A 15,206-nucleotide genomic window follows, 5' to 3' on the forward strand; every position below is an offset into this window, starting at 1 on the left:
GTTGGTAGCAAGCAGCAACATGAAAATGTAGGCAAGAAGTTCGGATACAATGTAGTCTCAATAATGCTTCAATAGGCAGAACATATGCTAAAAATTTCACTCACCGGGAGAAAGAAACAAAAAATCATCAACGGGAGCAAAAAATGTTGAGAGCGGCAAAGTACATTCTCTTTTCACACAAGAAAATAAATCAGTTATATGTACAGATTTAACTATGGGTCAATTTTAGCATGAATTTGCTGTTTAATTTTGATAAATTTTTAGTATTTAACACTAAACAAAAATGAATTGCCAGGTTAAAGTGAAAAAAAATTTACAAAATTGAATGGCAAACAAAAGACCACAACTTGAATTAAGAGTCTGGGTTAAAATTCGATTTAATAAATTAATAAAGCGGAGCGAACTAAAAACACTTGTGAATAGGTTGACGATTACTCGGAGAGTGGACGTTTATTAAAATGAGAAGATCCTCCGCTTTGCAATTTTCCATTTTTACATCAAGCTTCTACAAAAAAAAAAAAAACATTTTTTATAAATCGACTTTTAAGCTAATTTCTTTGCATGATAATAAAAACTCAGAAAAAATAACCTTAAAATTTAAACTATAGTTATCGCATTTATTAGCTGAAAAGAAAAACAAAAAAGAAGAAAAATTCATTTAAAACATAACTAAGCAAAATGGAACTCATACCATTATGCTTCTCAGAGTAAAATAGATTTATTTTGTAATCAACCTATATTTCTAGACATTAAATGCAAATGTTAACAAAGTGGATGTTCTTCATGTACCAGGAGCGTTAATTGGTGTAAGCAGCTTGACTTTAATTTCTAAACCGCTTAAGCGGTATATAATCGAGTTCTCATCGAGATCAGTCTAGTACTCGTAAAACTTGAAAAATTCAGTCATTTTTTTAAATCTTCAATAGTGTTGTACATATTTCCATTTTTTTCTAGAATTGATAGTTTCATTATTCGTATTATAAGAACGTTTATTAAAATGAAACACATTAAAGTTTCCTTAAAATGTCTCATACAAACTGCTGAGGGCGGTTCTGAACATGTCCCCAACTGTGTCAACGACATAATATGTTGAATAAATACTTAACATTAATATATTCATTCAAAAATTCACCGTGATTTAGTTTAAAATTTATTAAACATAAACAAAAATTGTATTGCGTTTTGAAATCACACACCAAATTTTTTTTAAACTCTTACAACTAAAAAACTGTAATAATACAAAACAACTATAAAAATCACCTTCCACCTATAAATCTGAAAGCCAGCTGAGATAACCAAAAAAAGTCAATGACATTTATGGATATGGTTTTGACGGGTTCAAATATCGAATAACTTCTGAAAAAGATTGATAAACTAGAATGTTATATGGAGTGTTCAAAAGTGCTCCACTCTCCTCTATTCTTGTAGGAAATTGAACCCTATTGAAAATAAGCCTTCTAACCGTTTAATAGATATTTGAGGTCCATCAATCGAGAAAATCTTTAAAAAATCGTTTTTTGTTCTTAATTTTGTAAAAAATTGAAAATTATAATAATCAAACGGGCAAGACATATTCTTGTAGGAAACAGATTGTTCCATAAAAAAAAGTCTTGATAACTTTTTTTATTAATCTAACCATTTGAAAGATATTAGAGGCGAAAGTTAAAAAAAATTATATAAACATTTTTTTACTTCTCAAAATTTTCTAATTCACTGAAAATTAGCAAGATGTATTCTTGTGTTGGGCTTAAATGTTCTACAAAAAAGTCGCTGTCATCAAATTGATTCCTTTAACCGTTTAGAAGATATTCGCATCCAAAGCCCAATTCTACGGGTCATAAGAAAACTATTGAAATCAGGCAAACACAAAAGAAACGGAATATTTTTAAAACTATAATTCGTATAAAAAAGGATTTCTAAAAATGTTTTGTACAGAAAATGATCGTCTGAAGAGGCAACTAAAAATATTTCGCTAAAAACTCCATTTATTAATAGTTTAGTTTTTTTTTTGACATTTTACCAAATTTAAAATAAAAGTTCAAAGAAGAAAAGTTAATGTTTTCTTTAAGAGGGCCTAATAATCTTCAGTTTTGATCCTTCACCGTAAAACAGTTTCATGTGGAAACCCGTTTTTCTGACATATTACAATTTCTAAAATCGAAAAATTTTCTGAGCAACAACTGCTTACCAACAAAATATTTACAGAATTTTCTTTGAAGGAAATCATATGGCTTACAAAAAACTTTTTGATAACTTCCATCTTAAAGTGTTAAAATAAAAAAAATGATATTTTCTTAATGCAACCTTGAATTATTTATTTTGCACACATGAGATTTTTTGGTGACTTTTTGGTTTTTTAATGATGAAACCAAGGTTTCTTCAATGCTCAGCTTAATGCGAATTTTGTTTGAGTTTCCTTTTAATTAAGGTATTTCGATTTTCCCTAATTGAATAGGATCTTGAAAGATATATCACTGTTTAGTAATTCACTGAATGAAAATTTCCCATCCTCTCAGACTGCTTTGAATATTTCTATCAAACATTTGACATATATATTTTTTATTGAAAAACTTTCAGACTCTACTAAAAAAGTTTAAATTTTCAAGAAAAAAACCTTCAATACAACCAACAAACAGTTATAAGTCTACTTCCGGTGTACTTTGAACTAGAAAAAAGATGACAAAAATGAAAAGAAAAACACCCAAACTTTAAATCTTTCTTTTTCAAGTTATTAAATTTCAAAAAAGTATCAAAAAGACGCAAAGGTAAATTCTATATTTCTCCTTTTTTAAATTCTATTCAAGAAAACCTTCAGTAAATTTCATTTAAAGGAAAAAGTATGTAGAGAAAATAAAAATTGAAAAATACCAAAAAGTCTCCGGAAGCATCAACAATTTTCCTTTAAAATACAAAATTTTTATCGACAAGAAGGAAGAAAAAAAAAAGGTAGGTATACAACAATGAAGCTGCATGTAAACACTTAGAAAGTTTTTGCCAACATTTTAAGGGAAGTCACTTATAATCTCAAAGATAACATACTTTGTCAACTTTTAAATGTAATGTTTGTAAAGTGATACTATGTAACCGCCCTCCACTTTGCTGTCGATAGCAATACAACAACAACAACAACAAAAAATATGTAAGAAAACCTCAAACCGACAAAATTTTACCTCCTTTAGTCGTATAGAACTGGAGACCATCACGTTCAATCGATGACGTCGTCGTCGTTGTCGACGACGTGTATGCAGTAGCACCACATTCAAGTGGTCGTCTTCATCGACATCAACATCAACGTGCACGTCGTCGTCGTAGTTGAAGTCATAGTCGTCATAACCATCCCCATCATCATAATCATCATTTTTATCGTCTTCGTCATCTTGTTCGTCCTCATGGTGTAGTAAGAAGTTGTAGCAATTTAGTCCTTATATTTCCTCACCCTCCGATCGGAGTTGTGTGCCTTTAAGTGCACTTGATAACATTGTTTCCCTGATTTGGCAACCCACCACTCTAACTATATGGGGCTTGTGGAGCGTTAAAGCTAATACAGTGCGATGCAGGCAGCATTAAATGCATGAGTCTGCACCGAGATTGCATTTGTGGCAATTTCCGGCTGTGCATAGCTCGTTTATTATGTATATGCGAGTGTTTGTGTCTTATATTACAGTCCCCCTCCCTAACCCTCCCCTCCCTTTGAATAAACAAACCATTTATAGAAATATCGTGATATCATTTTGATGCCTTTGTTTGTATATTCTTCTTCTCTTTATACAGATATAATCTTGTCCGAAGTATTTGAGACACATCTGCGAGGTCCTGGCTTTGTGATGGAGCCACCCGCTCGTTTAGAGTTCTCAAATTCATCAGGTGGATGGCTTGATTGCTCGGCATCGGGAAGTCCGCAGCCTGTGATAGACTGGATAACGGTGGATGGGTCACCGGTGGCCGATATAAACGGAGTACGACGAGTGCTTAGAAACGGCACTTTAGTGCTAATGCCGTTTCCTGCCGCCGCCTACCGACAGGACATTCACAATACAATCTACAGATGCGTAGCGTCAAATACTGTTGGCCGAATTATATCGAGGGATGTGCAAGTTAGAGCCGGTAAGTTAATTTGATTATATTTTTTGGTATTTTTGTGTTGTTTTTGTTTTGGATGGGAGAGAAAATTCACGTTAGTGTAACGAGTTTTCATTTTCTCTGGAAATGAGAGTTGATTTGCATTTTATGGAGGAACTCATTTATACAAAAAGGGAGGAAGCATGACGACGTGTAATGAGGAAAACTCTTGTGATGATGGAAATTGGAAATGAGAGGGAGTGTAACTGTTTGGAATAAGACAGTTTCCTGTTATTACCATTTTCGCCATTTGATAATGTCTGTCTGTCTGTTTGTTTGTTTGTCTATCTGTCTTATGTTCTTAGATATTCTCATTGAAAGTCCTTTTGTGTTTCTAATTTCAAGGAATCTTTCCTTTTTTTTTTGGCTAAAGGCTTTTTGGAAGAATATCTACCTGATGGTATAAAAACAACTTAAGAAGGGATTGAGAAAATCTTTTTATTAACTCTTCAGCAATGTTTTATCATTGTTTGTTTTCTTAAAAATTTGGACTTGAAAGAAAAATTGTTATTTCAATTATCTTTGTTTTTTTTTTTTTAGTCTGTTGAATGGTTGGAAGTAAAAGTTTGCATAAAGACATAAAAGACATTACAAAAATTAGAAGAAAACATTTTATAATCATCATAAAGATGTAAAAAAACATAAGCTAATCGGAGTTAGAAAAAGAAGGCTGTATAAAAATTAGCTCGAAAATTAATTTTGATGGTTTTTGGGTCTTAAAAACGGCAAACCTAAAATTTACAAGGCAGGTCAAGGCATATTTTTGCGTTTAGGGTTCAGTTTTTCAGCGAGGAGTTAAAGTTAAGGCCAAGTTAAAACATTAATTTTGTTGAGTTGATAAAATAAATTTTCTAGAAAAATGAAGTGTGAACTGTTAGAAGTGAAGTTTAAAATCGTATGGGATAGTGAATTTGAACTTAAATGAGAAAAAGTGATTTCAAAAAAGAAATTTTACTATGAAAATTCAGAATAGCATCAAAGTACAACGATCTCTATACTCAACGTCCTTTTTCTTAATTCCTTTTCTCGAAGCTTTTCGCAAAGTTTCTTCCTTCAACCTATATTATCGTTTGTCAACCTCGAGAAATGGATAGGTACAAAATAAAAATCAACCCTACGTTTAGGAGATATTCAAAAACAAGGTTTGTACTGAAAAATTCAAAGTCCCATAAAATCCCCAAAAATTACTTTTTGCAATAAATTTAAATTTCTATCGTTTGTCCACCTCAAGTTCCTTAAGTATACCAAAAATCGTCGTTTATCCACCCTTCGTTTAGGAAATATTCAAAAAACACTGCACTGATAAATTGTAATTCCCCCAAAATCCCCAAAAATCAAACTGCTGTCATTTGTCCACCTCGAGTTCTTTACGTATACCAAAGCAGTATAAAGCATTTTGAATTTTTGAAATAAATTTGATTTTTGGCGATTTTAAGGGAATTTTCATTTTTCAGTGCAAAATTTGTTTTTTGAATATCTCCTAAATGTAGGGTTGAAAAACGATCAAATTTGATATGTAAATAGAACTCGAGGTGATTGGTTTTATACGTCTATCTCAGAATCTGAGCGTTTTAGGCGATTTTTCATTTTTCAGACTTCCTATAAAAAAAAAATTTGCTCTAAAATTTTCTGAAGGGTGGACAAACGAATTAGAAAATGTATAATATAAATGTAAATAAAATTTTTTTTTAAGTTATTAATATTTTTTTATAATTTTATTTACCTAATTCTAAAAATTTTAAATTTTCACAACATTAAATTATTTAAAAAAATTAATTCAGCGACGCGTTTCGGTTTTTATAAACCATCATCGGGCTCAATTGTGTGACTACACCACAAAGAAAGAATTAGGAAAGTTTGGTTCAAAAATTTCGAGTTCGAAGTTCTGGCTTCACTGAGCTATTTGCTGATGCCACTACGGATTGGCTTTTGCAAACGCATTTGACATCCTTAGACTATTGTCTTTTAGAATTCAAGGTTCTTAACTCAGTTCTCTATTGTTTTTTTTTTTCTATGTAGGATTACAAAAAACCCTTTTCTTAATTAGAATATTGCTCAGAGAATATGTATGTAAAGATTAAAAGTGATTCGTCCCTCACACAAAGTTTGAAAAATCGCGTTTTCAACATCCTCAATTTAAATTAAATTTTGCTTTACAAAAATACTTCACATCACCTGAATTTCTCCTTGAAGTAGACTAATACATATAATAAGGGACGGCAGAGAGGGAAGGAAATTAACCTATAGATAGCACCCATAGTTGAAATTTGAGTCAAAACTTTTTTTAACTAGTGAAAATTCCGAAAATTCTTAATCATTTTATTTATCCGTGTTATAATTTAAATGGTTCTGCCACTATCGTGATTGGAGTAAAATAATGGCTATGTAGATATTATATTTCAATTAAGATCACATTGAAATTATTCTTAAATCTGATTTGAATTAAATATCAAGGAACAATTATTGCTTGGATTTCAATTTGATTTTAGACGGTCTTGATGTAGATAAAAACCAAAGCATTTCTTAAATTTTGGTTTGGAATAATTATTGTACCTACTAATCAAAATCTTAATCAGTCTAAAAAAGTCCATTCTTGATCTTGAAAGGTAACCGATTCATATTAATATTGAAATTAGTGCCAGTGGTTCTAGTGATGAACACGATCATCTCTCTGCATCAAAAGTATTATTTTTACTGAAAAATGATTATCTAAGAGTAACCACTAAAAATAAGTGGGATCCTGATGCCCTTTTCTTCTTGATTATAAAAATACCAATGACAGATGTTTTATTCTCGTTCGGGCAGACGAGCCCAAAAACGCGAGTTTTTACGCGTACTAAAATGCACCAATTTCTATGAAAATGGTAGTCTGAAAGTGGAAACTTCAAATGAAATTTTGTATAAGTTTGTGGAACAAAATTTCGAGTGCAAGACTCGGATGGTGGAGGTTAAATAATTCCACATGTTGCACAGCCTTATAGGATTCTTGTTCCAAGCCTTTTAATGATATGCAGAAATTGAGTACAAATAATAATTTCATTATAAAAGGGTGGCAACTCTATAAAAATATATCACTTGGTAACCCATGTGCAAAATGTTTTTTTATTCATAAGAAATCAGCTCTCATTAGTGAATAGATGATAAAAGTTCGCATCGTCCTTTGGCATAATGTTCCACTATGAAGTCTTCTGTGACAAAAATAGGAACATGTTGAGTAATAAATTCATTCCTCGAGAAAAGAGTAAAGGTGCTTACTTTGAAAGAGATATACATATTTCTACATGATTTATAGCAGATTTGTTGAACATATGCGGCTAACAAATTGTATGCTATTACTTTTGATCAAAGACAGTCAACATAGAAGAATACTTGTAACAAATACTCAAGTATCAAAATTAGTTCACAAAAGCTTATAACACTCACAGACTATTCCACATTTTGACACAAAAAAATATCAAAGCTAACACTTATCATCTTTTCCGTAAACATAATTATCAATTTATCTCAAGAACTACACACAAATTATATCATAGAAGAAGCCCACACACATGACTCTTATGAAAGTGATTTTAATAGATCATTGCTCTGCTTTAGTTTTTCCATTTCATTCGACAAGAAGAAGTGAGGTTATATAGAGAAATAAATTCCATATGGGTTCTTCATTTATAAAAAGCACTTAAATTGAATACACCATCAACTTAATCTCGTCAACTTTTGAATAACTTGCCACAAGTTCCAAAGTTATCTATAATTCACTTCCTGCTTAAAATCTCAGAGCTGCAAAATTTAAAACAATCAGTTTCAGTTCAAGACCCCACCGCCCAACCGTACCCTACACTTTCCAATATAGCAAAAACAAAAAATGAAGAACTTCTACTTTCTATATACAAGCTGATGCTGCTGCTGCTGCTGTTGCTGCTTTTCTCCATAATTACTTCCTATTATTCCGCACCGAATGCTATCAGAATTCTTAGCTTTGCTTATATTCTGTGTGTGTGCATTAATGCCACAGTTCTTAAAGTCTGGAACGTCGTCTTTTCGAACGTTTATATAGAATCTCAGTCCTTCACCGCCCTCTCTATCGAACCAAAGGCACATTGGAGTTGGAGTCCCTCTCGTCGTGTCGCTACGATACCTCTACCCTACTTTTCCTCCCATTAAAGTGTCAAGTGTCTGCCACGAAAGAAGAAGACTTTGTGCCCGACTAAAATTTCAATATCGAATCCATAGCTTTGCCATAACACACTATCTTTTTCTCTATGAAAAACCTCTAGAAACACCCACAAACTCCCTCTTGTCCCCACCCACATTCACACCCTCAAGACCTCATCGTCGTCATCGGGTATTCATGGCATAATTATAATCTTAAAATCTGGGCACACTTAATATTCCGCTCGTTCAGCCGTGCGGTATTGTAGTATTGGAGAAGAGAGTAAATTTTAACGCCCTCTGGTGTGCTGTGCGAGCACATAGCCCAACACATACTTATGAAAAATATGTAAAATTATGACATTAAATATGCAGCCACATGAGTTGTCGTCATTTTTGCGGCTACAAATTCAACATTCACCGCAAAAAGGACCAAAAGAACGAAAGAAGGACTAAACAAAATGGAATTAAATTTTTGTATCCGTCTTTTTTTTCTTCTTGTGTTTCTTTTTTTTTTTAAATTTGTTTGTGTGTAACCATATTATGACTTATAATTTCTATGTGTGTGTATTTTTCTACTTACAGTGGTGGCACAAGCTTACAAAGTGGACGTCGAAGTGCTATCAGCTTCAAGAGGCTGCACAGCTATCCTGCGATGTGTGGTGCCAACCTTTGTTAAGGAACTAGTTCGAGTGGTCTCCTGGGTTCATGAACCCGCAATCTACATCTACCCATCACTTCAAGGAGGTACGTTACAAATTAACATGCAAATATGTATACACTTTATATAATATACATTATCCTTATAAACAAATATTTATAGTTTGTTCCTTGTTCCTGTTCCTGCTGTTATTCCCTATATATTATACACATATGCCAATGCTTCTATCGTTAACTTTAAAATTTAAATTATCGTTTTTGTTGACTTTGTGAAATTTACTTTTTTGAGTTTTGAGTGTGAAATTACAAAATTCACAAATTAAGATCATTTTTGAATAAATTGTGTTGACATTTTGAAACTGATGTGCGATCAGAGTTGGGGAGTAATCATTACATTTGTAATTAATTACTAATTAATTACAATGCAATTACTAGTGGAGTAATTGCATTGTAATCGAATTACTTTCCCATTACAATGGAAATGTAATTCGAAATGCAATTACAATTAAATTACCGTGTAATTTTATTGTAATTAAAACGATGAAATTACAAAAGTAATTGCATTGTAATTAAAATTGTAATTTTAAAGTAATTATATTTTAAAAACAAAATAAAACCAAAATCTAAACCTTCAACATTTCAAAGAAAAACTATGCCACATGCCACATGTAAAGGGTGGACCTACAGGGATGGGAGTTGTACCCAAATGTAGGTTAGAGTCCCCTTCAAAATTCCGATATAGAGCCGTTGGAAGTTGGGGGCGCGAAAAATCTTCTGGGAGCTGAACGCTTTGACCTAGAGACATGGGGGTGGTGACATATGAAAGGTTATATTTTCAGCTACCCAATAGTGGTATAATCCGGTTTTTGGATTTTGTTCAAAATTCCGAGATAATTGCGTTTGAAAGTTGGGGTAAAATTTTTTTTCGAAAAATCAACGAACCTTTCAACGCTCCGCGAAGCTTAACCGCTTGAGAGCAATTTTTGGGAGTGATGCCAAATGATAGCTTGTGTCATGGGCTTACGCTTTGCACATTGTCAGATTTTTAAAAAATCATCTTCCATTTTAAACCACCGCATCATGCCTATTTTTTCAGAATCGGGCTTAACTTTTGTTTGACCTTTAAGTTCTCCCGGTTTGAGAACGCGTGCACCTACAAGGATAGGAGTTGTACCCAAATGTAGGTTGGAGTCCCCGCTACCTTTGGTCATCAAAAAAAAATTTTTCATTTTTTTCAAAATTTCGAGATATAGCCGTATCACACTGGTCGATTCAGTACATCGTAGCTGGTCAAAAGTCGAAAAAAAAAGTTGTTGTCAACATAAAAAAATACCGTTAGGCCTTAAGTAAATATTCTTAAACACCAAAAAACAACAAAAATAATTTTTTGATTCCGTTATTTTATTCATTTGAAGCATCTCAATGTAATCATTCATAATTTGCTCACATTCTATTTTAACGTCCGCGAGTTAACAAGTGTTTATAAAGTGATAGTTTATGATAAAAGTGAGTAATTGAGTTGAACAAAAAAATGTCAGAAAATGCTAGTGGTATGTATTTTTAAATTCAATTTGTTTTTTGTAAAAAAAAGTCGGATTCTATTTCTATTAACTGAATGTTGTAAGGCATTTTTTTGATAGTTTTCAGATGTTTGTTTTTTACTTCTTGGACGATTAAAAAAAAGTGCCAAAGAGTGCCATCGTGAATTTTTTATATTTTGTAGTTTGAATCATTACCTTTAAATTGATGCTAAAATTAAGTGCCGAAAACCGCCGCAAACTATTTTTTTCGTCTCTTTCAGTTACCAATCCGCTCTTTTTAAAGTGACCATTTTTTTTACGGAAGGACATTGTTTAAGATTGTAAAGCTTGTAGAGCATGAATTGTTATGTGTGATATATGAAATGAAAGGTTATATTATCTGTTTTCAAAATAAAAATAAATCTAATTTATGAATGCTCTGTGTAAAAAGATATTACGTGTCAAAAAAAAAAGACCATCTTTTTACCGTTATCTCAAAAATATGACTATGAAAATGATTGAAATTTTGCACAAATATAGCTGTGGCTTTTATTTATATTTCCTGTTAATTTGATTAATATATCTATCAAAACGAAAAAGATATAAATAAAAAACGGTCAAAAGGGCTCGAAAACGGTCAAAAATTTGGGAAAAAGAAATATTTTTTCCCATTAAAGATATCTCGGGCAATAAAAAAGACATCAGAAAGATTTAAACAGGCATTGAAAGATGGAAAACAGTTCTTATAGAAACCGTTACTAAATATGTTCAAACAATTTTCCTTATATAAAAGAATAAGGTCCGAAGTACCCAAAAAAACGTTTTTTTGCATCTTCTAACGGTAATATTTCAAAAACGGGAGCTGATTATTTTTTTTTTAACTTCAGATTCGAGTTCAGGACACCGAAAACCTTGAGAAAAGTATATTTTTGTTTCGGCAACAAAACCCTTGTAAACCAGTGTAATAGTTTAAGCTGTACATTGATAATGAATATAGCAGCTAAGGTGAAAAAACTGCTAACAGGCACGGAAAGAACGGGAGACCAGGGTTCATCGATTTGTAAGACGTTATCACATTAAAAATAATATTCAAAGCCAATAAGACATACAAAAGAATTAAGTCCACCCAGTGACTCAAAATCGACCCCTGTGCGTATGTGGCAAGTTGCAAGTTCCATGTAGCAAGTTGCATGTGGCAAGTTTCATGTGGCAAGTTGCATGTTGCAAGTTGCATGTGCCAAGTTGCATGTGGCAAGTTGCATGTGGCAAGTTGCATGTGGCAAGTTGCATGTGGCAAGTTTCATGTGTTGCATGTGCCAAGTTGCATGTGGGAAGTTGCATGTAGCAAGTTGCAAAGCCATTGTTCCTGATGTACAACACAATACTTCAATCGTCGTCGCTCCCATTGAAAGATTTTCTTCATTTGCGGGCATAATAAATGCGCTGCGGTGAAATAAGTTATCGGACACAAACTTTGAAAAGTTTGTTTTGCTTAAAGCAATAATAAATTACCAGTAATTTTACTGTAACTTTTCGCGTAATATGATAATAGCTGTGTCTTATTATTCTCGTGATCCAGATCAAATCATATTGTTTTCATTTCTCTTACAAAAAAAAGAAGAATCTTGCTTTGTTATTGTATAGCTAACAAATAAAATGATCTGATCTGGATCACGGGAATAATAAAACACAGCTAATATTAATTAATTTATTGAATGATTTTGTTTCATTTGACTAAAATAAAATGTTTAATTTAATTTAGAAATTAATTTCCGAGTTTCAATTACAATATAATTACTTTCAAATTTCAAAATATTTAATTACAATGCAATTACTTTTGTAATTTCATAATGTAATTACAATAAAATTACACGGTAATTTAATTGTAATTGCATTTCGAATTACATTTCCATTGTAATGGGAAAGTAATTCGATTACAATGCAATTACCCTGTAATTACATGTAATGTAATTAACGATTCGATTACCCAACTCTGTGTGCGATATTAGGTAATTGGGTTCCTTTTTTTAAATAACATCGTAAAAATCATTAAACAAAATGGCAGCGATGAAAATGAATCGAAACTTTTTAATATCATAATTTAGTCCATCAATATTTAATACGGTTTCTTTAATATTTGGCTCAGTTTTTCACAAACTTTAAAAAATTAATAGGTAGTTCAAGCTTTTGACCTCAATTTTCGAAAACAAAATTTTTTGAAATTCCAAGAAAAATTTTAAAATACAAAACTTTGGTTTTTGATTTTAAAAAAGTTTTTAGTAAAAAAAAAATGCGATGTAAGGCTATTTTTGTGAAATAAAAATGTTACTTCCAAAAACTGTCAATTTTTGGCTTTCAAAAAATACAAAAACATTGGATTTTGGGGAAAAATAAACCACTCTAAAACAAAATAATTTGAAAGAAATATTGGCTCACAAAAACTTGAAAATCTGGAAAGTTATTATCTATCAGCGAAATCTATCATTGTACTGCTAAAGAATACTTGCATATTTTGTTTTGTTTTTTTTTTTTTTTCAGCTTATTTATTTGTTAAGAAAATCAGAACTCGAGGTCATTATAAGATTGTATTAACTTTTGAGCCCAAATTTTCAACAGCTCAGTCAAACATTAGTGAATTGTTAAAAAGGGCAAAATCACCCACTTTTAATTTTTTTTAAGACTAAGGCCGCTCGGCTCTTTTTTTCTTTATTTAAAGCAAATTCATAAACTGTGTGAAGTTAGTCCGCTTATTTTGTAATTGTTGTCGTTTTTGAAAGTTATATCAGGTTCGTTTCGGAATGATCCAAAATATTTTTTTGGGGGTAAAATTTTGAAAAATGGATGTTTTAGAGACCCATTTTGACCTTTAAAAGTTGAATTTTAAGAAAATCTTTATACAGGGATCTACATCACGAAGATATAAAAATATTTGTGTAGAACAATATTAAAAATTCTTCACGAAACAAATTTAGTTCGCCGTTTGCGAAGGACTTAACCTTTTTATTTTGTGAACTGATTGATAAATAAATACGTCTTTAACCGTAAAGTAACCTACAGGCTACAGCTTGTAACTTCGAGAAACTTCGGATAAATTCTATCTGAACTTATTTGCAATCGGGAGGAGAAAGTGGTTGTGGTTGGTTATACCTAAAGCTAACCCTTCCGCAAAGTTTTGTGGAATCCAAATTGTTGGTTGGAAAAATCCAACACTTCTATCAGCACATATTTCCCCGTGTTCATAGGTCTTTTGAATATTCCAATACGTAAACTAAGAGAAAAAAGTTATTCTAATATTGACCAAAATAAATAACGAACCTATTAAACCACGGCGCTAAATTTAAGCCACAAATTTCAAAATTTCTAACAAAACTAGTTATTTTTTGGCAAATCCTATGAATCGCAACTTAATCTGAAATAAAATGCACGACTGCGTCGCACGTACTTGCTCTTGTAGTTCAAAGTATCGTTATCTTAAATATCTATTGGAAATTTAAGATCTTGTTTAGTGTCGAGAAAAAATACAAAAAAAAAAATAAAAGTTAAAAAAATTACATTTAAATTTATTTTTTTCAAAAATCTTTTAAAAAATTTTTTTCAAAAACTTCTTTTTAATTTTTTTTACATTCGCCAGTTCAAAATTATGTCTATAAATTTTGAATAAAATTGACTCATGCTTTGATGAAATTTATGAACTTTAAAAATATGTCAATTTTTGAAAAACGGCAACGCCATATATCCGTTCTCCGCATTTTTTGAGAAAAACTAAAAACGCAGTTTTGTTAGAAACAGTAAGAGTATTACGTACACTAAATTTAATCAAAATCGTTAGAGCCGTTTTCGAGAATTTTGCAATACCTCGAAAACGTTATATGGGAGATATATGCTTTAAAACGGAGATATTAAAAAAATAAAAAAAAACGGGTCTAGGGAATTACGTAAAAGTCATCTGTACCAAGTTTCAAGCAAATCCATCCATTCGTTTAGGCCCTAGCTCGATGTACAGATGGACGTACAGACGCACAGACCGACACGGACGGCATGACGAAAACCACATTTTTGATCTTCTCCATTATCGTAATGTTGGTTTTGATTAAAACCTCAATTTTTTTTTTCTACACGAAACCAATACTTGCCCTATAGAGCATTTAAAAATAGTTGCGGGCGGCTCATTATTACCATTATTGTGTTTCGGTGTGTCTTAACGCGGGGTTAAAACATTTTCATTGTATTAAAATAAGTCAGATAATTGCTGAGGCCAGAGCAGAGGGTGGTTCATTTTCGCATTTTTCCAATGTTTTCCCTTTTAAACTTACAGATTCTAAACATGTGTAAAAGTCGGTTTAAAGTTCTAATACGACCGCAAAGTAAGAAGAAAGTATGACCTAGAAGCTCCTGGTACAACCAAATGTAAAAACATTCAATTGGCCTCAGAAATGGAACAATACAAAACCGGGAGGTTTGCCGCCCGATTTCTGAGGTCAACCCGGCGAACCCTACTAGGCCTCGTTAAGTACCAATTTGGTCTAGTTGGTTTGTACACCGATTGTCCATTTTTGTCCATAAAAAATTATCTTTCGTCCTCCCTCAGTGCAAATCCATTTTTTTTTTTTTTTTAAATTTCTTAAACAGAGGTTGGACAAACGAAAATGTTTGGTAGGAAAACATGGACAATTTGAAACGGACCAATGTGTTTAAAGAATTTTGAAGTCAATAGCCTTTTCTCTAAAAATGTATGCAAACGCAAAGTCTTGAATTTTG

The 15,206-nt window shown here is 31.9% G+C and overlaps 1 protein-coding gene across 19 annotated transcripts in view; it reads left to right on the forward strand.

Moving 5' to 3' along the window:
• The window catches only part of LOC129911788 (cell adhesion molecule Dscam2), a 260,258-nt gene that overhangs the window by 41,498 nt on the left and 203,554 nt on the right, over positions 1-15,206 (forward strand). For 16 of the 19 annotated variants that reach the window (XM_055989710.1, XM_055989711.1, XM_055989724.1 and 13 more), the window contains exons 2-3: positions 3,772-4,104; positions 8,854-9,015. In XM_055989710.1, coding sequence (XP_055845685.1) covers positions 3,772-4,104; positions 8,854-9,015 — 495 coding nt within the window. Of the gene's footprint in view, positions 1-2,666; positions 2,766-2,815; positions 2,947-3,769; positions 4,105-8,853; positions 9,016-15,206 lie in introns of those variants that run through there. The other 3 variants (XM_055989718.1, XM_055989717.1, XM_055989716.1) reach the window with 3 other exon arrangements.

This window comes from Episyrphus balteatus, chromosome 2 (genome assembly GCF_945859705.1).
Source record: "Episyrphus balteatus chromosome 2, idEpiBalt1.1, whole genome shotgun sequence".
Taxonomy (NCBI): domain Eukaryota; kingdom Metazoa; phylum Arthropoda; class Insecta; order Diptera; family Syrphidae; genus Episyrphus; species Episyrphus balteatus.